This window comes from Mobula birostris, chromosome 9, assembly GCF_030028105.1.
Source record: "Mobula birostris isolate sMobBir1 chromosome 9, sMobBir1.hap1, whole genome shotgun sequence".
NCBI classification, from domain to species: Eukaryota; Metazoa; Chordata; class Chondrichthyes; order Myliobatiformes; family Myliobatidae; genus Mobula; species Mobula birostris.
The window spans coordinates 118,574,258-118,598,764 of record NC_092378.1 but is presented as its reverse complement, the minus strand read 5'-3'; the positions used below and the strand labels follow the sequence as shown (position 1 = coordinate 118,598,764).

The window sequence follows — 24,507 nt, the reverse complement described above, 5'->3', positions numbered from 1 at the left end:
TTGAGATATAATGTTGTAGTACTTGTAACAGAAGGGAGGGATTTAAAAGGGACTTGACAGGTAACTTCTTTATACAGATGAACTCCCTTTCTTCCCGGGTACCTCAGTAAACAGCTTGTTAGCCCTCGCTGGCAGTCTCCTAACCCAGCGGCGAGAAACCCACCTTTCTCCTGCCTCGTATATCTAGAGTATACACACTCTGGTCTTGCTAAATCTATGAGATTGGGATGTCTCCCCCACCCAAGCCCCAGTTTGTGTGAATGCTGTGTGATATTCTGCCTTGTTACAGCTCATTGGCAGGAAATAACAGACCGCACACTGCATATAATTAAAGGAAATATATTTATGAATATTAACTTAACTAAAGAGTTAGTAAAGACCGCTTCTCTCCAGAACTTCTCTCTTCCTCTCCGGTTGAACAAAGACAAATGCTCGCACCAGTGTCAGGCACAAAAAAAACCCCGCTTCCCAGCCTTCTCTCCTGATTAGATGGCCCATATTTCCTAAACTCCTGTCACCTCTAACAATAACCCAAGCACTGCTTCTACAAAAAGACCATTACATGAACTACCCTACGACATTGGCAGTGAAACCTTTATCTCTTTTACTCTCTTACACTCTTTCTTCCCCCCCTCCACCACCAAAAATAGGCATGTCCTCATGACCTCGAGATAATTTATCACCCCTTCAGGAATAACACAAAGTTTCAAAGGAATCTTGTGATGTCAGGACCTCTGATCCATGTGTAAATGGCAACAACTTATGTCATTAAGGGGATAGGCACAACTCTCTGTTCCCCTGGTGCACGTAGGCCAGCCTATCTGGGGGTTTCCTGACTCTGAGACCTCCTTACCTCATCATTTACTACTTCAGTTTCAGACACTCCCTGGGATGTTTATTATCTATATGGGGAGGCCTCTCCCTGTCTATTACTCTCGCCTCCCGACGACTCTGGTCCCCTTGTCACTTGGCTGCACTTGACTTCATGCCCAGAACAAAGACAAGGCTCATACCGGTATCAGGCACAAAAAATCCCACTTCCCCAGTTTCTCTCCTGACTGGATGGGCCGCATTCCTAAGCACCCATTATCTCTAACAATAATCCAAACACTGCTTCTACAGAAAAACCATTACATGAACTATCCTACAACATTAGCAGTGAAAGTTTTACCAGGGCATTATACAGAGGATAATGAGTACTTGGATTAAGATGCCAAAAGAAGTTGTTGGGCAGGTACAATTGCAACATTTAAGAGGCATTTGGATAGGTAGATGGAGGAGAGTGGCTTGGAGAGTTACGGCCAAATGCAGGGAAATGGGATGAGCAGAAAGGATGCTATGGTCAGCATAGACCACTTGAGTAAAGGACCTGTTTCCATTCTGTTATTATTTGATGACTCTAATATATTTTGTACTTAATTGTAGCTGATCAAGGCAATGCAAGTATAGCGATTCCTCAATTTACAAGAGGAGTATCTTTTTGGAAAATGCTTTGTTAAATGTAATTTTGTAAATCAAAAAGAACAAGTGAAATGCATTGTGGAAATTGCAGTACAATGTATCCTATGCATGGAGAGTGGTGTGCCATTTGTTATTGCAAAAAAAGGATTCATGTGGCAAATTTATATATCCCAAAGAATTGTCAATAAAATTAGTAAATCAAATGTTTGTAAATTGAGGAGTACCTGTATGTACAAGTAAAGAATTTTGCTTCTTTGGTAACAACAAAACTGAAGTAGGTAGTAATTCTTCATCACTGATTATTACATTAATGATTTCTCTTTTAAATTACAAAGAATACTGTTAGAAGAAGCTTATACAACTACGTTTCAGATGTCCTACAAAATAGTTGCCCTTGAAGTAGACACTGTTGGCCCTTGCAGCCTTTCAATATCTATTAAAACAAGATGCTGCACTACACGAGTGAATGGATAACAAGAGTAATGATATTTTTTGGGCATTGTTTTGCTCAAATTGGATAGTCAAGATCCAGAGAGAAGCATGATGTTCCAGCTATATTATCTACCTTTTCGGTGAGCTTCCCTGTGGGGATTGTTCTCATTCTTTTCCTCCTATTTGCCTACTTGGCTCAGAACCAACACCCGGCTTCAGTGCCTTTGTGTCTCCTCGCAACTTATCTACAGTGGTGCTAGAAAGTTTATGAACCCTGTAGAATTTTCTCTTCTGTATAAATATGACATAAAATGTGATCAGATCTTCACATAAGTCCTAAAACTAGATAAAGAAGACCCAATTAAATAAATAACATAAAAACATTATTCTTGTTCATTGATTTATTGAGGAAAAATGATCCAATATTACATGTATTTGTTGGCAACAGTATGTGAACCTTTGCTTTCAGTAACTGGTGTAACCCCCTTGTACAGCAACAACTTCAACCAAACGTTTCTGGTAACTGTTGATCAGTCCTGCACATTAGCTTGAGGAATTTTAAGCCATTTCTCCTTACAAAACTGCTTCAACTCTGGGATGTTGGTGGACTTCCTTGCATGAACTGCTTGCTTTAGGTCCTTCCACAACACTTCTATAGGATTACGGTCAGGACCTTGACTCAGTTATTCTAAAACACAATTTTTTTTTTCTTTTTAAACCATTCTGTTGTTGATTTACTCTTGTCTTTTGGATCATTGTTTTGTTGCATTATCCAACTTCTATTAAGCTTCAGGTGACGGACTGCTACCCTGATATTCTCCGTTAAAATGTCTTCATACAATTTTGAATTCATTGTTCCCTCAGTGATTGCAAGCTGTCCAGGCCCTGAGGTAGCAAAGCAGCCCCAAACCATAATGCTCCTTCCTCCATGCTTCACAGTTGGGATGAGGTTTTGGTGTTGGTGTGAAGTGCCATTTTCCCTCCAAACATAACAATGTGCATTTCTGCCAATAAGTTCAACTTTTGTCTCATCTGTCCACAGAACGTTGTCCCAGAAGCATTGTAGAGCATCCAAGTGGTCTTTTGCAAGCTTGAGGCATGCAGAATTTTTTTTTTAGAGAGCAGTGGTTTCCTTCCTGGTGTCCTTCCATGAACAACATTCTTGTTCAGTGGTTATCTTATAGGGGACACATGAACAGAGACTTTAGGAAGTTTTAGAGATTTCTGGAGGTCTTTTACTGTTACCCTTGGTTTCTTTTTCAAATCCTTCAGCATTACACGTTGCACTCTTGACGTAACCTTTGCAGGACGCCCACTCCTCCATTTCTCTTACTGTTCTCTGGAGTTTCCTCCATTTCTGTTACTGTGGACTGATGAACACTCACGTCTTTAGAAATGCTTTTGTAGCCTTTTCTGGCTTGATGCATCTGTACAATTCTGCTAAGATCCTCTGAATGTTGTTTTGATCAAGGCATGGTGCACATAAACAGATCTTTGCATGAGAGTGATTGAATTCGTACTGTAATTTGAGAGGGAGAAGCATAAGTAACATGTATCTGTATTGCAATGGAATAAAGGGAATTACAGAGGCATGAGAGAGGAGCTTGCCCAGGTGGATTGGAGGGCGTTACTGGTGGGGATGTTGGCAGAGCAGAGGGTGGCTGAAATTTCTGGGAATAGTTCACAAGGCGCAGGATAGATATGCCCCACAGAAGAAGTTGTTCTCAAATGGCAGGTGTTGGCAACTGTGGCTGACAAGGGAAGTTAAGGACTGCCTAAAAGCCAAGCAAAGGGCATATAAGGTAGCAAAAGTGAGTGGGAAGTTGGATGATTGGAAAGCATTGAAAATCTAAGAAAAGGCAACTAAAGAATTAATAAGAAGGGAAAAGATGAAATAACAGGGCAAACTAGCCAATAATATAAAGCAGGATACTAAGTATTTTTTTCAGTTATATAAAGAGTAAAAGGTGATTTGATATTGGACGACTGGAAAATGATGCTGGTGAGGTAATGGGGAAGTGGCAGATGAACTTAATGAGTACTTTGCATCAGTCTTCACTGTGGAAGACACTAGCAGAATGCCAGAGGTTTCTGCGTGTTAGGGTGCAGGAGTGAGTGCCATTGCTATTACAAACGAAAAATTGCTAGGTAAGCTGAAGGGTCTTAAGGTTGATAACTCACCTGGACCAGATGGACTACATTCCAGAGTCCTGAGAGAGGTTGCTGAAGAGATAACTGATGCATTGGTCATGAATGATCTTTCAAGAATCGCTTGATTCTGGCATTGTCCCAGAGGACTGGAATCTTGCAAATGTCACTCCACTCTAAGAATGAAAGTAGGCAAAGGAAAGGAAATTATAGGCCAGTTAGCCTAACCTCAGTGGTTGGGAAAGTGTTGGAGTGTATTAGTAAGGATGAGGTTTCAGGGTACTTGGAATCTAATGATAAATTAAGTCAAAGTCAGCATAGTTTCTGTGAAGAGAAATCTTGCCTGACAAATCTGTTAGAGTTCTTCGAGGAAGCTTAAAGCAGGGTGGACAAAGGAGAGGTAGTGGATATCATTTACTTAGATTTTCAGAAAGTGTTTGATAAAGTGTCACACATGAGGCTGCTTAACAAGATATAATGCTGTGGCGTTAGAGGAAAGATACTGGCATGGATAAAGGAATGGCTGACAGGCAGGCAGGTGGCAGCAAGTGGGAATGAAGGGGGCCTTTTCTAGTTGGCTGCCGGTGATTAGTGGTGTTCCACAGGGGTCAGTATTAGGACCATGACTTTTCATATTGTTTGTCAATGATTTAGATAATGGAATTGATGGCTTTGTGGCAAAGTTTGCAGATGATACAAATATAGGTGGAAAGGTAGGTAATGCGGAAGAAGCAATTCAATTGCAGCAGGACTTAGACAAATTGGAGGAATGGGCAAACAAGTGGCAGAAGGAAGACAGTGTTACGAAATGTATGATAATGAATTTTGGTAAAAGGAACAGTAGTGCAGACTATTATCTAAATGGGGAAAACATTCAAACATCAGTGTGGAAAGGGACTTAGGAGTCCCTTGTACAAGAAGGCAAATGCAATGGTGACATTTATTTCAAGGGGAATAGAATATAAAAGCAAGGAGATGATGCTGAGTCTTTATAAGACACTAGACAGGCTTCACTTGGAGTAGTAATGTCAACAATTTTGGGCTCCGTATCTCAGAAAGGATGTGTTGTCATTGGAAGGAGTCCAGAGGAGGTTCATGAGGATGATTCCAGAAATTAAGGGGTTAACATACAAGGAGTGTTTGGCAGCTTTGGGCCTGAACTTAATGGAATTTAGAAGAGGGCAGGGGCAGGGATCTTATTAAAACCTGCTGAATATTGAAAGGACTAGATAAGGTGGATGTGAAGAGGATGTTTCCTGTGGTGGGGTTATCTAGAACTAGAGGGCACAGCCTCAGAATTGAGGGGGGGGGGCGACCTTTTAGAACAGAGAAGGAGGATTTTATTTTAGCTAGAGAGTAGTGAATCTGTGGAATGTTCTGCCGCAGACTGCATGGAGGCCAAGTCCGTTGGTATATTTAAAGTGGAAGTTGATAGTTTCCTGATTGGGCAGAGCAGCAAAGGTTATGGCGAGAAGGCAGGTGTATGGGGTGAGTGGGACCTGGGATCAGCCACGATGAAATGGTGGAGCAGACTCGATTGGCTGAGTGGGCTAATTCTGCTCCTATGTCTTATGGTCTTACCTTTCTTGAGAAGAGCAGGCTCTGTCAGTAGCCTGACTTTGTGTGTCTTTTCTATAGGGCAGGGCACTTCTACAACTCACACCTCTAATCTCATTTCATTAATTGGAACACCTGACTCCAAATAGCTTTTGCAGAGGGCATTACCTTAGAGATTCACATATTTTTCCCAACAAATACATAGAAAACCTACAGCGCAATACAGGCCCTTCGGCCCACAAAGCTATGCCGAACGTGTCCTTACCTTAGAACTACGAGGGGTGATTGATAAGTTCGTGGCTTAAGGTAGAAGGAGTCAATTCTAGAAAACCTAGCACATTTATTTTTCAACATTGTCCCCTCCTACATTTACACACTTAGTCCAGCGGCCGTGGAGCATACGGATCTCTTCTTTGTAGAAGTCAGAGTCTTGGACCTCCAGAAAGTGGTCCACAGTAGGGGTGATTGATAAGTTTGTGGCCTAAGGTAGAAGGAGATGAGTTATACAACTCTCGTTACATGCACGTGCACTTCAACTCTTTGATTATGTAGGAAGTTTGAAGTTAATAACTCATCTCCTTCTACCTTAGGCCACGCATTATCAATCACCCCTGCTGTGGACCACTTTCTGGAGGTCCAAGGTGCCGACTTCTGCAAGGAAGGGATCCGTATGCTGCAAGACCGCTGGACTAAGTGTGTACATGTAGGAGGGGACTATGTTGAAAAATAAATGTGCTAGGTTTTCTAAAATTGACTCCTTCTACCTTAGGCTACGAACTTATCAATCGCCTCTCGTACCTAGGCATACCCATAGCTCTCTATTTTTCTAAGCTCCATGTAGCCATCCAGGAGTCTCTTAAAAGACCCTGTCGTTTCCGCCTCCACCAACGCTGCTGGCAGCCCATTCCACGCACTCACCACTGCGTAAAAAAAAAACTTACCCCAACATCTCCTCTGTACCTACTTCTAAGCACCTTAAAATTATGCCCTCTCGTGCTAGCCATTTCACCCCTGGGAAAAAGCCTCTGTCTATCCACACGATCAATGCCTCTCATTATCTTGTACACCTCTATCAGGTCACCTCTCATCCTCCGTCACTCCAAGGAGAAAAGGCTGAGTTCACTCAACCTATCCTCATAAGGCATGCTCCCCAATCCCGGCAACATCCTTGTAAATCTCCTCTATACCCTTTCTATGGTTTTCATGTCCTTCCTGCAGTGAGGCGACCAGAATTGAGCACAGTACTCCAAGTGGGGTCTGACCAGGGTCCTATATAGCTGCAACATTACCGCTCAGCTCTTAAACTCAATCTCACGAAGGCCAATGCCCCGTATGCCTTCTTAGCCACAGAGTCAACCTGCGTAGCAGCTTTGAGTGTCCTATGGACTCAGACCCCAAGATCCCTCTGATCCTCCACACTGCCAAAAGTCTTACCATTAATATTATATTCTGCCATCATATTGGACCTACCAAAATGAACCACCGCACACTTATCTGAGTTGAACTTCATCTGCCACCTCTCAGCCCAGTTTTGCATCCTATCAGTGACCAGCTGTAACCTCTGACAGCCCTCCAATTCACAACACACCCAACCATTGTGTCATCAGCAAATTTACTAACCTATTCTGCACTTCCTCATCCAGGTCATTTATAAAAATCACAAAGTGTAGGGTCCCAGAACAGATCCCTGAGGCACACCACTGGTCACCGGCCTCCATGCAGAATATGACCCGTCTATAGCTACTCTTTGCCTTCTGTGAGCAAGCCAGTTCTGGATCCACAAAGCAATGTTCCCTTGGATCCCATGCCTCTTTATTTTCTCAATAAGCTTTGCATGGGGTACCTTATCAAATGCCTTGCTAAAATCCATATACACTACATCTATGGCTGTACCTTCATCAATGTGTCTACTCATCCTCAAAAAATTCAGTCAGGCTTGTAAGGCATGACCTGCCTTTGACAAAGCCATGCTGACTATTCCTAATCATATTATGCCTCTCCAAATGTTCATAAATCCTGCCTCTCAGGATCTTCTCCATCAACTTACCAACCACTGAAGTAAGACCCACTGGTCTGTAATTTCCTGGGCTATCCCTACTCCCTTTCTTGAACAAGGGAACAACATCCGCAACCCTCCAATTCTCCAGAACCTCTCACGTCCTCATTGATGATGAAAAGGTCATCACCAGAGGCTCAGCAATCTCCTCCCTTCCTTCCCACAGTAGCCTGGGGTACATCCTGTCCGGTTCCAGTGACTTATCCAACTTGATGCTTTCCAAAAGCTCTAGCACATCCTCTTCCTTAATATCTGTATGCTCAAATTTTTCAGCCCACTGCAAGTCATCCCTACAATCGCTAAGAAGCTTTCCTGTAGTGAATACTGAAGCAAAGTATTCATTAAGTACCTCTGCTATCTCCTCTGGTTCCATATACACTTTTCCACAGTCACACTTGATTGGTCCTATTCTCTCACGTCTTATCCTCTTGCTCTTCACATAGTTGTAGAGTGCCTTGGGGTTTTCCTTAATCCTGTCCGACAAGGCCTTCTCATGGCCCCTTCTGGCACTCCTAATTTCATTCTTAAGCTCCTTCCTGCTAGCCTTATAATCTTCTAGATCTTTATCATTACCTCGTTTTTTGAATCTTTCATAAGCTATTCTTTTCTTCTTGACTGGATTTACAACAACCTTTGTACACCACGGTTCCTGTACCCTACCATCCTTTCCCTGTCTCATTGGAACGTACCTACGCAGAACCCCACGCAAATATCCCCTGAATATTTGCCACATTTCTTCTGTACGTTCCCGAGAACATCTGTTTCCAATTTCTGCTTCCAAGTACCTGCCTGATAGCCTCATATTTCCCCTTACTCCAATTAATCATGTAATATTGGATCATTTTTCTTAATAAATAAAATAACGTAATTTTTTTGTGTTATTTATTTAATTATATTCGCTTTACCTAGTCTCGGGACTTGCGTGAAGATCCGATCACATTTAAGATCATATTTATGCAGAAATACAGAAAATTCTACAGAATTCACAAACGTTCTAGTACCACTGTGTGTGTGTGTGTGTGTGTGTGTGTGTGTGTGTGTACACATACATACATATACACACACACACACACACACACACACACAGAATCCTGAATCCTGGGTACACCAGATAAAGATAAGAAACACCTTACATCATATTATTTGAAAGCATGATTGTGCCAAGTGTCTTCCTTTGAAGACACACTCATTGTTTCAGGAACAGCTTCTTCCCCTTCACCATCAGGTTTCTGAATGGATAATGAACCCACAAACACTTCCTCAGTAGATTCTTCCTCTTTTTTTGTGTATTTTTTTTATATATGTACTTTTTATTGAAATAATAGTTTTTATTAATATTTCTTGCAATGTGGCGGGATAGAGATACATCTCTACCAAAGGAGGTGTAAGGCACTCCTTTCCTCCACCAGCAAGATGTAGCACCTGCTTATGACCCCCATCATGGTCACGTGAAGCCATGGGAGCAGCTGATGCATATCACAAGCCCTGGTGATGTGACCACTGACACAGGCAGACAATTTCAGAAGAATATTGGTAATGGGTGGGGTGACCCATCTTGTAACAACGCTGCTGAGAAATGGCAAACCACTTCTGTAGAAAAATTTGCCAAGAACAATCATGGTCATGGGAAACGTTTTCTCTGCATCACTCTATCTACACTTTTCAATATTCGATCCGTTTTAGTGAGATCTCCCCCCCCCACCCCAATTCTTCTAAACTCCAGCGAGTACAGGCCCAAAGTCATTAAAAGCTTCTCATACATTAACACTCTCATTCACAGAAACATTCTTGCAAACCTCCTCCGCACTCTCCCCAATGCCAGCACATCTTTTAGATAAGGGGCCCAAAACTGCTCACAATGCTCCAAGTGCTGTCTGACCAATGCCTTATATTGCCTCAGCATTACACCTTTGATTTTATATTCTAGTCATTGCAAAATTAATGCAAACATTGCATTTGCCTTCCATACCACCGACTCAACTTACAAGTTAACCTTTAGGGAATCCTGCACAAGGACTTCCAAATCCCTTTGCACCTCTGATTTTTGAATTTTCTCCCTGTTAAGAAAATAATGATGCCTTTATTCCTTCTATCAAGGTGCATGACCATACACTTCTCAACATGATATTCCATCTGCAATTTCTTTGACCGTTCTCCCAATCTGTCTAAGTCCTTCTGCAGACACTCTGCTTCCTCAACACTACTTGCCCCGCCACCTGTCTTTGTATCATCTGTAAACTTGGTTACAAAGCTATCAATTCTACCATCCAAATCGTTGACATATAATGTGAAAAGAAGTGGTCCCAATACCGACCTCTGTGCAACACCACCAGTCATGGCAGCCAACCAGAATAGGCCTCCTTTCATCCCACTCTTTGCCTCCTGCCCGTCAGCCAATCTTCTATCCTGTAATGCCATGATCTCTCATCTTGTTGAGCAGCCTCATGTGCGGCACCTTATCAAAGGCCTTCAGAAAATCAAAAGAAACAACATCCACTGATACTCCTTTGTCTATCCTGCCTGTTATTTCCTCAAAGAATTGCAACAGATTTGTCAGGCAAGATTTTCCCTGAAGGAAACCATGCTGATTTTGGCCGACTTTATCATGTGCCTCCAAGTACCCCAAAACTTCATCCTTAATAATGGATTCCATCATTTTGCCAACCTTGGATATCAGGCTAAATGGCTTATAATTTGGTTTCTTTTGCCTTCCTTCTGAAAGAGTAGACTGATATTTGCAATTTCCAGTCTACTGGAACCAATCCAGAATCTAGTGATTCTTGAAAGATCATAACTAATGCTTCCACAGTCTCTTCAGTTACCTTTTTCAGAACCCGGGTGTATTCTATCTGGCCCAGGTCACTTGGGTACCTTCAGACCTTTCAGCTTCCCAAGCATCTTCTCCTTAGTAATAGCAACTACATTCACTTCTGTCTTCTGACACTTTCAAATTTCTGGTATACTGCTGGCATGCTCACAGTGAAGGCTAATGCAAAATGCTCTTTAAGTTAATCTGCTATTTCTTTGTCCCCCATTACTACCTCTCCAGCGTCATTTTCCATCAGGTCCCATATCTCTCGCCTCTCTTATCCTCTACATACCTGAAAAAAAAACTTTTGGTATCATCTTTGATGTTATTGGCTAGCTTTCCTTCATATTTAATATTTTTCCCTCTATTGCCTTTTTAGTTGCCTTATGTTAGTCTTTAAAAGACTCCAAATCCACTAATTTTTGCTATATCATATGCCCTCTTTTTCTTTAATGCTGCCTTTGACTTCCCTTATCAGCCATGGTTGCCTCATCGTCCCTTTGGAATACTCCTTATCTTTGGGATGTATGTATCCTGTGCCTTCCAAATCACCCCCAGAAACTCCAACTATCACTGTTCTGCCATAATCCCTGACAGAATCCCCTTACAATCAACTTTGGCCAGCTCATCTCTCATGCCTCTGTAATTCCATTTACTCCACTGTAATACTGGTAGATAGATATTATCTTCTCCCTCTCAAACTACAGGGTTGATTTCTATCATATTATGATCACTGTTTCCTAAGGTTTCCTTTACTTTAAGCTCCCTAATCTCTCCTGCTCTCAATTCAAAGCTATTCTGAGATTGGCACCCCTTTGTTCCAAACTTTTCATCTAGGGAAAACATTATCTCTGCATCCAGCCTGCTAGACCCAATAAGAATTCTCTTGAATTTCATTGAGATTTCCCTGCTCTTAAATCTGAAGAAACATTGGCCCTGTCAACTCTTATCTTTCCTTGTATGGCAGATCAATAGATTTCTAGATCTTTAGAGAATTGAGAACTAAGGGTATACTGCAAGACAATAACATTGTGATATATCAGTTATCTTAATGAATAGCAGAGCAGGGTCTAAGATATCATTGCCTGGTCTGCCTATTTTTTTTTAAGTTTTTTGATCCAGTTCACTTCACATAATGTCAAGAAAAGGATATATGCATTAGTTCCAATAAAGTAGCAGATTCTGATAATTATCTATGATGTTAAAGGAATATCCTCCAAATTGCCAATGCCAAAAACAAATACCAGCATTTAGGAATGGAAAATGCATTTCAGCAAAATAACACCTTGTCAACTTAAGATCATTTATCAGAAAAGTGAAATAAGGTAATATTGGTACTGGGTAGCACTTGCAAGCCTGCACTCTGCATATTGCTGCTCAGCTTGGGTTATGACAGGGCCACTTATCTTCAGATGTTACATCATTGGTTCAATCATGGACAAGTGAGCAGAAATCCAGAGGTAAAGGGAGAGTGATTGTTCTTGACAGTGTGTGGAATCAAGGAGTCATAGCAAAATTGGGGCAATGAGAATCACGCTAAAATTCTTCACAGCTGTGGCCATAAAGGAAGATGCAACTGGAGTTACTTGGGATTGTGTCCTAAGCTGATCCATCTTCAGCTGTGTCAGCAATGAGGTCCCTGAAGCATAGTTAGGTTATTGACCTAAAATATACCACTAGGGCTACTAATGCATATCCTGAGAGTTTCCAACATTTTATGTGTTGTTATATGATGGTTTTTGCTTGTAGATTTTATTTTTTAACAAGATGAAATAATTTTTTTTTGTTTGTGATTTTCTTCACTTCCTCAGCCATTACTAATCCACTACAGATCCTGGCTACACAGGCGACATCTTCCTCGCCTGTAGTTGTGAGCAAGCAACTTGTCACAGAACTGCAACATTCAGCTTCATCTGTAGGTGAGCCTGAGGCCAAGCGACCTAAGATGGAAGAGTCAGCTGGATCAGGCTCTGGTCTTGCTGTGATCACCTCAAGTCCACAGATACAGGGTACCAGTGAATAAAACAAACCGGAATCAAGAAACAGGTTACATTGGTGAGGATGTTTTTGGGTGTTCCACAGAAAAAAAAACAGAATTCCAAGGTGCCAAACTCATGGGAGAGAGGGGGAAAATAATGAGCCTGTCTTGAACTGAAGCTCATGTTTTAAATGAGGAAACAAGGTAACTGATTGTAGGATTAAGAGTGGCTGAGATGGAGAGTACATCCATTTCCATAATTCTGGCTTTGTTGTTATTTTACAAGCCTTAATTTGAAAGAAAATGTTCTGCAGAATTAGCGGGAGGGAAGCAGATGACTTGAATTCCTCAGTACAGCAGTGGGATATTGCCAAGCACATAACTTGGCGATACGGAAATAGGACTCTGTAATTGTGTTGACTTAAATACATAATTACTATAAACCTTATGAGTACTGCTGAATTGCCATTTACATGTGCACGTGGTCTTTCCAAAAAAATTGAAGTCGAACATTGCTACGCCAGGTTATCGTGAAGACATTTTGTGCTCTCACCTGGTGCCACAAAGTTCAGCTTGTTTGTTCTGCTTGCATTGCACTTTGCAAAACTGCATCCTTGGTGTGGCTCACTTGGTGAAGACCACAACCATTCTAACCAAGAAACTTGGTTGTTTGGGGGTATAGTATGCGGTGGTTCTCTTTGACTGAAATTTATCTTTAAGTGGGATAACTCCTACTATTGTTAAAGCCTACAATTTTGAAGGGCAGGGTATCAGGTGATCCTGGTTCCTTACACTTCGTGTCATTAACACAAAGATAATTATCTCCTCTTGATGTTGTCAAACCACATTATTTCCCCACAGTGAAGTCATTTTAAGTGCTCAGTTGCCCAAAACTCTGAAATGGAAACTTGCTTCATAAATCACTTTCTCAAACTTGCAATGGTGTGTGAAGATATTTCAAACTATGTAGTGGCCCACTAATGACTAGCAAAGCAAAATCTTAATTGTTGAAGTAATTTAATGAGTTGTAAAATCAGTGCTGTAATTGGGATCATTGAGAATGGGCATTTAATCAGCCATGGACATCTGAATATTTTATTAATGAAGCTAGCAACATCTGCTGAAAATGACAAGATATGTAGGAGTGATTAGGTTTTTTAAATGTCACATCAAATTATAGCAGATAGACTCAAGCTATTTATATTGTTCAGTTAATTTTGGATTTATTCCCTGTATTAAATCTAATGAACCACCTGTAATTGACCCAGATTGTTTATGGAATTGGCCTCTTAATTGCGTCATTGTGTGTAAAACAAACAAAATTAAATACTCTGTAAAAATAAGACATGCAAATATCTTAAGATATGAAATTGGTGCAACAAGTTAATTTGGACCTAATTGATCACAGTATAGTCTGCTTTTTGAGAATATTATTTGTGTACCATATCAGAAACATTAATGGTGTGGCATAATTTGTACAAGATTATCAATTGGCCTAAGCTAATGAATTGTATTTTCCCTCTAAATTTCTAATATACTCTTTTCTAAAGGTTGCTTTTCAAAGAAGAAATCAATTTTGTTTTTACCTTATGCATCACAGCCGGTATGTATTTTGTGCTGCTGCTTGATCAGATCTAGGGCAAATTTGTAGGTATTAGCAATATTGCCTGGAAAAGAATAACAGATGTAAGTACTGTATATATACTCTGAATTGTCCAAGACTTGTGCAGTAACAAGGCTTAAATAATATTTATTCTTTGGGCAGACTGGAGTAACATTGAGATTAGTGGAGATATGTACCCTACCATCCCTTTATGAAACTGCATAATCAAAGGCGTGAAGCTACATTTTATATATTAAAAAATAAGTTTTCTAAAAATTTTATAAACTAGTCTTTTGTCAATTTTGAAGAATAATCTAAAACCAAATTAACTTCATTTTCATCTTCATTAGGCAGTCAATTTGGCATCAAGGTTGACTTAGTTCCACTCTAGTTTTGTGGGTTTTGAGGTGGCTAATGAGGCCAATGAGAGAACCACATATTTCTTCTACAGATAGGGCATAATGTGCAAATGGGATGGACAGGTATGTAGTTGTGAGGCAGTATGCATCTTCTGATCTTTTGCAGTGCATTTGTGTTCATCCAATTCATGGTTTATGGTTCTTGGACCTATTCTAACAGTTTCTGCACTTTGAGTGATCATGAGCTAGGGATTTCTTCGTGGGGATATATTTCTTAAAGGAGGCTTTTTTCCCCTGTCTTTGTGTGATAATCACTTCTCACCTGCTCCATTACTAAAGGGCATGAAAACATGTAAACAAAGTTGATAGCAGTTTACATGCTCACAATTAAAGTGATTAACTTTGACCAGAAGCTTGTATAATGAGAAAAAAATGTGGTTTATGCAAAGAGTGGCATTGCAGGGCCTCTGTGGTGTTGCAGTATTTTAACAGTGCGTTATGGTGAATACAGTGGAAATCCCTTACGCAAAGTGTATTACCTCATTTCAGAAATGACCCTTAAGAATTGAGAACCTCTTGTGGATTTGTGAACAGGTGTACATAGAGGTTTGCCTTGCCTTGTTTTACTGGTTTTCCTCTGTACATATGATCTGATGAATTTGAAATGAATACTGGACTTTTATTGCAAGGAATTTTCCGCTTTCAATCTGAAAACTATTCATCCCCACCGTTGGAGATGTGAAAAATATAAGTGAAGTTTGTATTCTTCCAAGCCTTTTTTTCCCCCTCATTTGACGTATCCCTGGTGGTTATAACAAGCATTTCTTATTCTCTTGAGTTGCAATTCCTCTTCCAACCCTTTAAATTCTGGAATTTCAATCTTAATCTTCTGGTCCTAATCTAAGTAATAATGTAAAGATATTTCAGAACATTGAATTGAAAAGGTATTAGAAAATGGTTGGATTTGTATTTCAATATTCAATGTGATTTTTATATCTAGGATTCCGTAATGTCAGAATGCAAAATCAAAATTGTTAAATGGGGTAGTTATTGTCTATTTTTATTTAAAATTCCTTCTGTTATATAGCACTGCAGATTAATTTTTTAAAAATTGATATGGGTAATTAAAATTATCATGAAGAAAATGCTGTGTCTGCTTAAAAGGTTACAAAACAAAGCTGATTAAGTGAAATACATTTTTCGGAGTGTCTATTTTTGGTCATTCACAAGAACTCCCTGCAACCCCCATACAATAAAAGAGCTCTGATCTTGGTTTTTACCCATCTTGATGTGCAGCACTTAAAAGATTTCACCTTCCAGTAAACTGATTTTCTTCCCACCTGCACCCTCCTTTCCTCGATTACCCATTCTGAACTTTCACTTCTCACCTGCCTGTTATTTCCCCCTGGGTCCCTTTCTCCTTCCCTTTGTCCTATGGTCCATTCTCCTCTCCTACCATCAGATTCCTTCTTCTCCAATCCTTGAGCTTTCCCACCCACCTGGCTTTACTTATCATTTTCCAGCTAGTCTCCTTCCCCTCTCCCCAACTTTTTTTTATTCTGGCATCTTCCCCCTTCCTTTTCAGTCCTGAAGAAGAGTCTTCAGTCCGAAATGTCGACTATTATTAATTTCCATAGATGCTGCTTGACCTGCTGAGTTCCTTCAGCATTTTGTGTGTGTTGCTTTAGATTAATCTTATTATTCTGATTCAACTTCATGTTTATCTCACAGTCAATTCAAATAATAATGTTTATATTCCGAATTAAATTTGGAAAACTGAAGGAAAAGTGGCCAGAGAATGTCAGGTTGAACACTGTTCACATCTTCTGGTGAGACAAAGACTGACTACAATTAGATCTGATGAAATTGCATTTTTTTTGTTTTCTTGTTGCAACACTATGCTGCTTTTATATTTCTAAGCCCCACTCGTAGTTATAACATGAAGTTTATTTCATATTGTTAAATCTTAAAATAATCAGTGGTCTGAGCTCAACAGCACTATTATTGCAGAACAATATTACTGCTGTCAGTAATTTATCCCACATTGTTTGAAATTCAGTTCACCCAGGTCCAAAGTCTATTTTTAAGTGTATTTTAAAACTTGAATATGTGTAACTGCAGCAGGAATTTGGAAATAATGGTAGGTCACAAATTTACATAAGTATAATAAAGACATCTAATAATAGTGCTGCAAAGGCAAGTCCCAAAATTCTTGAACTATAAATACACCTCAAAGAGTAGAGAGTAGAGAAGAAAAAAGAATGACATTTTCAGAAACTTGGCATGTTGAAAATAATTTTAAAACTATTCCATTTTATTATATGAATTATAAAATCTAGGTTTGACACTTTTATTAATTGTTTGAGTATATTTGTTTGGAACAGTTTGCAGGTAAAATGTAGGTATCTAGTTCAGTATTCTTTATAGCAGTTCATTTAATGTGGGATGACACATTTTAGAATGAACTGGAAAAGAAAAAGATCAGGGTATTGCTCCCTTCCCTTTGTGAAGAGATTGTGTCCTATTACAATCATTCATTAATTGGTTATATTTTAACAATATTTAAACATTACCCAAAAGATATGCACAATGTGAGGGAAATAGAATTAACAAAGATGTTGATGCCTTTAATGCAGAATGGTAGGAACATTTCTAATTTTGAATTCTGACAGTTGCTGTTCTTCCAGGAAGATAATTTGTCTTTGCTACTAAAACCATCAGATAACGTCAAATCTCAGCCACACATCAGTTCCAGGATACCTTTGTGGTGACAGCGCTACTACCTAGACTTTAACATCTGGTGAGGTATGGCAGTAAAGATTTCTTGTGTTAAAACTCCTTGGCTCTTGGTACGTTTGGTCCTACCAGATTTATTCCTGACATGGAAGTGAGGAGTGCTGAAGTCTAACCCTTTGAAGATGACAGGGGAAGGAATAATTGGAGTTTAATTTTGAATTCACTAATATTGAATGTTAGCTATCAATACAAGATTATTCCTATCTTTATTACTGCAACGCACTTCCATGTTATCTTTCTGAGGTTTCTGGCTTTGGTAGGGGGCTCTCTAGATCCCAGTATCCCGAGAACTGGACAGGTCAGCAACCGCTCTTTGCTCCATCACGTCTGTGCCCTGTCAATTTCTTTAGTGGAGCCAGTTACAAAGATTATCAACAACATCATTTTTTTTTTGTCCTTTGTGGATTTTTGTGGTCATTATGTCAAAATGAACTTGAAATCTATTAATTGATGTGAATTTTAAATGGTTGCAAAATCCTGGCAGGCATCATTTGAATATTAACCCAATTTTCTTCACATTTTTTGAAATTAAGTTTGAAATACTTTTTTTTTTGGAAAGTTCTGTACTGTTTGCTATTGTAACACATTCCAGAAAACTGTGTGCAATAGGGAGACTAGAAATGGACCGTTGTGCCTTTTATAGAGCTTGTTAATGGTTATCTATTATAATTAAACATCGCAGATCATACAGTGATCTTGAATGCCTAAATTAGTTAAAAAAAAATTGACAGTAGGAAACATTCATGAACATGGCACCGCATAGGGAAGTACATATGGTTTATCGTAGGGCAAAGTTGTGAACTTTGAATAATCTTGTTGCTCTTAGTCTTTTATGCTTTATCTCATCAGGCACTGACTCAGTTTAGCAAGGACAGTGTGTAATACTGCATTTTTGTACTGATGGTTGTTATTAGCTAGTATCTGGTGGGATAAAATTGCCATAGCATATGTGTTTTGCAGTCAAGTACTTAGGGCAATACATCGTGCTTCTGTTCATTTATGTTCACTAGTACTGAGTCTAATCACGATATATCGGCAGCAAGCACAATAGGCAGAAGGCTTCTATTTCATGGTAATTTCATTACCATAGTATGAAATATCTTACAATACCTTATGTCGAGGAAAAACAAATAAGATTAATGAGATTGAGAAAATTATTGAAATCTGCCTTTGTAAATATTGCGCAAGTTCTCAAATTACAATAAAATTTGATGTAATGAGAAAGATAGAAAAAGTGATTTGGCATGGTTGGACTAGCTGAATTTCTAGACTATTGAACATTACTCCTAATAATATCCAAGCACATTTATATTTTTTTTGTTTTACATATTATACAGTAGTGTAGTAAATTTTCTGGTGAGCATAAAGGGAGCTGGAAAGATACTAGCACTCTGGACACCAGTTCCAGCCATAAAGCTACCCAAGTTCCTGATCACTAGTGTTGAAGGTCTTGGCCCTGGTCATGCTGATCCTGGGCTCTGGCCTATCATAGTGCTGCATCTTGCACTGCTGGTTGATAACTAATTCGTCAGCCAGATCCTGGAGTATCAGTATTTCTGAACAAGTGGATGCTGAGTTTGTATCAAGTAGAAGAGAGAAATGGTTCTTTTTCCCTCATCCTGACACCTAGGTACATTTACTTTTTAGAGGAGAAATTTGGAAATGAAGACACAAGCTGTATTAACAAATGTCATGGAGATATCCACAAACTTGGTTCTTCAAATTTTGTTGGAGAATAGCTCTTCTAATTAGTTTGAAAAGCAAAACAAAATACTGAAAATTGAAACAGCAGCTACATTTAGTTGCATTGGAATAAGCACTTGTAATCCTCCATGTTTAAACCTGAAAAAAGCAATTTCTTTCTGTAGAAATATTCTCTGACAATTTTAAAATAATTTTGAATAATAATCATTAATAAAAGCTTTATGATGTGTGTGTGTGTGTGTATATATACACACACACTCACACACACTCACACACACTCTCTCCTCCCCCCCCCAATGGAAATGTGTATTTAACACTTTACCCACTTTAACAGTTGTTGGATAGGAGATTTTCTGAAATGATGATGTCTTGTAGAGCAAAATATTTGGCTTCTTGTCAGAAAGACAATTTTGTAAAACAGATTCAACACATTAACAGGAGCTTCCAGTCCAAAGGGCCCATGCCACCCAGTTACATTCATTAAGTTGACCATTTCATCAAGCCTTTCAATGAAATGAGAAAGTAATATTCTCAGCCTCGACTATTTGCTTTATTATGCATATATGAGACATAAAGCAGAAATAAAGTCAATATTTGAACTTCTTCTACACATTTGGAGTTTTATTTTTAAATTAATAGTGTAGTTTTAAATTTTGTTATGAAGTTCTCAACAAAGTGGCATTTGTGCAAAATAACTTGTGCTGATTCTTTGATTTGACGTAACATAATTTTAGGATCATGTCATTTAATTGTAGCACATAAATACTAATTTTTCAAAAATGCTAGGTAACAGAGATTGCCATCCAAAGGAGTCCTGAAGCAGTCTACACCAAATTGGTTAAAAAATTACCTGCTGGACAGTTATTATATGGTCACTTAATAGGTTTATTAAATATCGAAACTGTTTTGCTCACTGTGTGGGTCACCATGGAGCATTTAATATTGTACCGTAAATGTGGATTGTATGTATAAAAAAACTTTGAAGAATCTTTCATAGTATTTTTCTTTAAAAAATCCAAAATTAACGTGTTATCATTTCATTTCTGAAGGACAGTAATATAACGTAAATGTTTCACTTTATAATGTTTAGTTATTCATAGATCTGTAAAATGGATGCGTAACTGCAAAAATGCCCATTTTCCATGACAGTCAAAAACATTATTTTCACAACCTTAATGCACATTTTCCCATAGATATTAAAAGCAGAAACTTGTATAAAAGTACTTTAAAGGAAAGTGCAACAACTTATCATGATGCAAAACTTGTTAAATCTGATCATTTTTTAAATGGCACTAGGGGCATGGAATATCTTTTTTCCAATCATTGCTGCAAAATCCGGTTACATAATTGGATTAGATTTGAATAAGTTAGGGTAAAAAAAAACTCTATGAAAATAACTTTTTTTTGATTTCTTGTGATTCTGCTGATTGTTGTATTACGGCTACTTTTACTTTCAATACATTTCTGATTAGCTACTTGGATTTTTAAAACAATATGAGTTCTTGACAAAGGTGGACAGTTTTGAAGGTCGGACACCTCAATTAAGTATTCAAGTGAAGTTTATTGTCACTGCCTATACAGTTGTTGGATTGAATGTAAAGAAATATTTACAATTTCAGGAGAGATTCAAATTGCATTAATTTTATTGTTACTGACTGCTGCTTCAGAGGATCTTTTAATAAGTTGCCACATGACATTGTGGTAGAAATTGTAGATGTCATGAACCAATGAAGACGACTATGATCCTAGATGTAAGTATTCTGTGTAAAAATATATGAATATTTTGATATAGGACAAGATAGCTCTCCTCTCCCCCTGCCCCACAAACACCTGCCACTCCATCCCACCAGCACTCATACTAACTTGTATTCAAATCCATTCTCCTCAATCTTATTTTTTTTTTCAAAATCCAAAATGTTTCTGTTTGAGCTCATGGAACTTAATTTGAAAACATCCTGAAGACTAAAACAGAGAACTAATTATTTTCTTCACATGATTTGTGTATTTTACTCTAAGGCACTGTTTGTGACCCACATCTGTTATATGTATTCAAGCATGCACTTCATTACACAAAAAAAGTTCTTTGGATTGTGGTTTAAGTTGTAGAGAAAAAGAAGTGGCATCAAGCAGAATCACCCATGTGCATTACTACTTCATCTTGTGTACACTACTCCTGTACCAACAAATAACCACATGCACTATCTACCTCCCAAATAAAAATTTCTCACCTAGTACCTTAGTTGTTCACCTGCCAAGGAGGCAGTTGAGTGAACTACTCTGCAGTTATGCATCCTACAATCAACAGATTTCACCTTCCTAATACTTTATAATGACAAGTAAATTCAGGCAGAGTAGAACTTCTCATGGCTCAAGCATAGATTAAGAATTGTGACTGCTTGCTTTGGTTTTTTGCCTCAATTCCTTCCTGGAAATTATTGCTGTATTTGTCTGGTTTTCTTGGTTGTCTTTAGAATCCCCTGGTACTTTAATCTCCCCTTACATCTCCACATTATCCAAGTAGTAACAATGCATCTCATGTTATTTAAAGACAGCAGTGAATTATTATCTTTTCCTCACTGTTGGTAAGTGTTTTAATCAGTTGAAAGCTAATGGTAAAGTTCAATTAGAATGAAAAAGACAAAATGCAGCTCGGAAATGTGCAATACTTAAAACATTTAGGAGGTAGAAAGAGAAATACTCATTCGGATAAAACAGTTGTAGCTTTCTTACCAAAAATGCATAACCATGATGAATTGTTTCTATTGAGAAACTGGTATAAAGAATGGTAATTAAAATAGTATACAAAATACTGGAAATGCAGTATCATTTACATTTTCATTATTGATTTCCAGCATCTGCAGAATTTTGCTTCAGCATGCTGATTAAAATACTTTTTCAGGTTTTAAACTGTGCTGAAGGTTAGGTTTTTACATAAAACAATTATAGGATAAGTTACAGATAATAACTGCAAAATGGATTTCTTCTCATTAACCCCATAGAACAGTTACATATTCATCTCTTTGTAAGCTACTCAACTTACTGTAATAAGTACTTTCCCATCCAATTTTCATACGTGCCCTTCCTGACTTTCTCTCACTAAACGTTTCAGTGGTTTCATATCTAATCAGCAAGACTTTAATGCTCTTCCTTTATTTTCAAGCTAAGATTCTCAAACTTCTAAATCAGAATGATGGAACAGAGCACTATTTATGTTTAGTCCATCTTTGTGATGCCACATAAAAGAATAGTGACTGACCTGTTGAAGATTAAGCCAGTTTCAATATAGTTGCTGCAAGTAGTTGATTTAAAAACAATCACAACCATGTTTGTGGTTTGCCTTTTGTCAAAAAGAATAGCTATAGGAGAAGAATGCTTCCATATACCTCCATATCTAGATTATTCAGAATATCAGCATAGGTTTGAATCTAGCGTCCCATTTTCAAATATAATGTTTATCAGTATTGCATTGTTCTGTAATAAAACCAAAATACATTACAGTTTCTCATCAGGCCTATTAGTATCCAATTATAATTGTAACATCAAGTGCTCCCAGTGACTTTTAATAGGTGAATGAATTCCTCAGAGTGACACTGAATCATCAGCAAGCCCTTTTCTAGTCATTTAGACTATCTGTTGTAGCAAGTGGTAACTGGATCAGGTTCTGCTGTGATGTTCCACATCTTAAAGGTAACTCAATAGTGATTGTTGCAGCATGCATAAAGTATGGCCACTGGAGAGCACCCTAGTCCTGTGGATCCATATCATAGTGGAGTTTTCAGGAGAGGAACAGAAAGTAATATCAGTAAAGCAACCAAAATATGTTTTGATTATTTGTACTAAAAACGGTAATCTAACTTTAAATCCATTTTTTGCATACTGTACATAATAGTCAAGGAATTCCTCTGCATTGTGTAATGATATTACACAGCTGAATAGAGTGATTAATAATGTCTAAAACCTTTAAAGCCTCAAGAAGTTGTATATGTTGTGTGGCAATATTTGATGAGAGGAGGTGGAATGTCTGAATTTCATACTTTGAATAATCATTTTGGATTTTAATGGTACTGTTTCATGCTCTGAAGTTACTTTGATAATATCCCAGTGTTTGTAACAATGCAGTCTGTACAAAGAAGATGCACACTCAATGTTAGATTTAGTTTTGAGGAAATAACTAAGCAATCACAAGATAATTGGATTCAAGGTACATAATATCAAATTTGTGTGAAATTGAGAAATTAAGTAACAAGGTTCTTTGCTGTTTTGAAAAATTATTGGGTTCTAGGGATTTCTTATTTGGTTAGGGTATGTCCAAAGAAGAATTTCAGAACACTCTGCTTCTCTTTTCCATTCAATTATTGAGGAAGCATATTCCCAATTATGCATTTATATCAAGGGCCTGTGCAAGAAATTCATGAAATATATTTTATCTTTTACAATTTGAATATTATGAACTGCTTTAGATCTTTACTCTCTTCTCTGCAGCCTCTTTTCTTAAAGAGATGAGGAATTTCACTTTGATGTCAGTAGTCAGTTGCACTGACTTTTTTTTTGTGGCACCTCAACTTGCGGCACTGTGGAATTGTATGCAAAAAAAGCATTAATAACAGACAACAAGCACCTGCACATGGATGGTCCGTGCTAAAGAGGCACTACTGAGTGTCGAAAGATCCCACTGAGGCAGTTTGGCACTTATTCTTCAGCAATGGAACCAAGTTTGAATTTAGTATACAATGGATCTATGAACATAACAAGTAAAAACTGTTTTTAAAACAAAAACTTTCCATGGATATATTTGCATTTTATTCTGGATGTATGTTTAGTAAGGCTAAAGAGATAGGAGTCATTCTGCTTTTATTAACAGCAATCTGAATGTGATTTTAATGTAACTGAGGGATGTTAATGACGGGCTAAGTTTGAAAGTTTTTTTTATTTTAAGAAAAGGCACTGTTTTTTGTGTTTCCTATGATTATTATGTTTCTGTTTATGGTTATTCACAATATCAAAAATGGCTGCAAAGCTGGAGGGGAAGTTCACTGATACTCTCTTCAGCATTGGTTTTTAATGACCATTAAGAATATGTATTAAAGAGTAATCTTTACATGCCTTTCCTGTGGTTTGTTTTCCTTTATATGGTTCCAGGCATTGTGAATTGGCTGCTGATGTGTAAATGGTGAATTATTTGAAGTAGAAATGGGGCAGTATTTATATAAACACCAGCAAAATAACTATCAGAATTGGATTTATTATCACTGGCATATGTCATGAAATTTGTTGTTTTGCGATAGCCATTCAGTACAATGCATAAAATATTGCCATAGATTATGAGAACAAATAAATATACAGAGAGAATTAAATAAGTAGTGCTCACAGAGCAAAAGTAGTGAGTTAATGTTCGTGGGTTCATTGTCCATTTAGAATTTGATGGCAGAGGGAAGGAAGCTGTTCCTAAAATGTTGAGTGAATGTCTTTGGGCTCCTGTACCTCCTCTCTGATGGTAGTAATGAGACAAGGTGGTCCTGGGTGCATGGGGGTCATTAATGATGGGTGCCACTTTTTTGAGGCATTGCCCTTTGAAGATGCCCTCGATGGTTTGGAGGCTACTGC

At 38.3% G+C, this 24,507-nt stretch overlaps 1 protein-coding gene across 1 annotated transcript in view; it reads left to right on the top strand.

Moving 5' to 3' along the window:
• foxk1 (forkhead box K1) overlaps positions 1-24,006 on the top strand; it is a 139,594-nt gene extending 115,588 nt beyond the window's left edge. Inside the window, 1 exon segment of the mRNA XM_072268698.1 lies at positions 12,275-24,006. Within this exon segment, the coding sequence (XP_072124799.1) occupies positions 12,275-12,486 (212 nt within the window). The 3' untranslated portion in view covers positions 12,487-24,006.
• Positions 24,007-24,507: the final 501 nt, after the last annotated feature.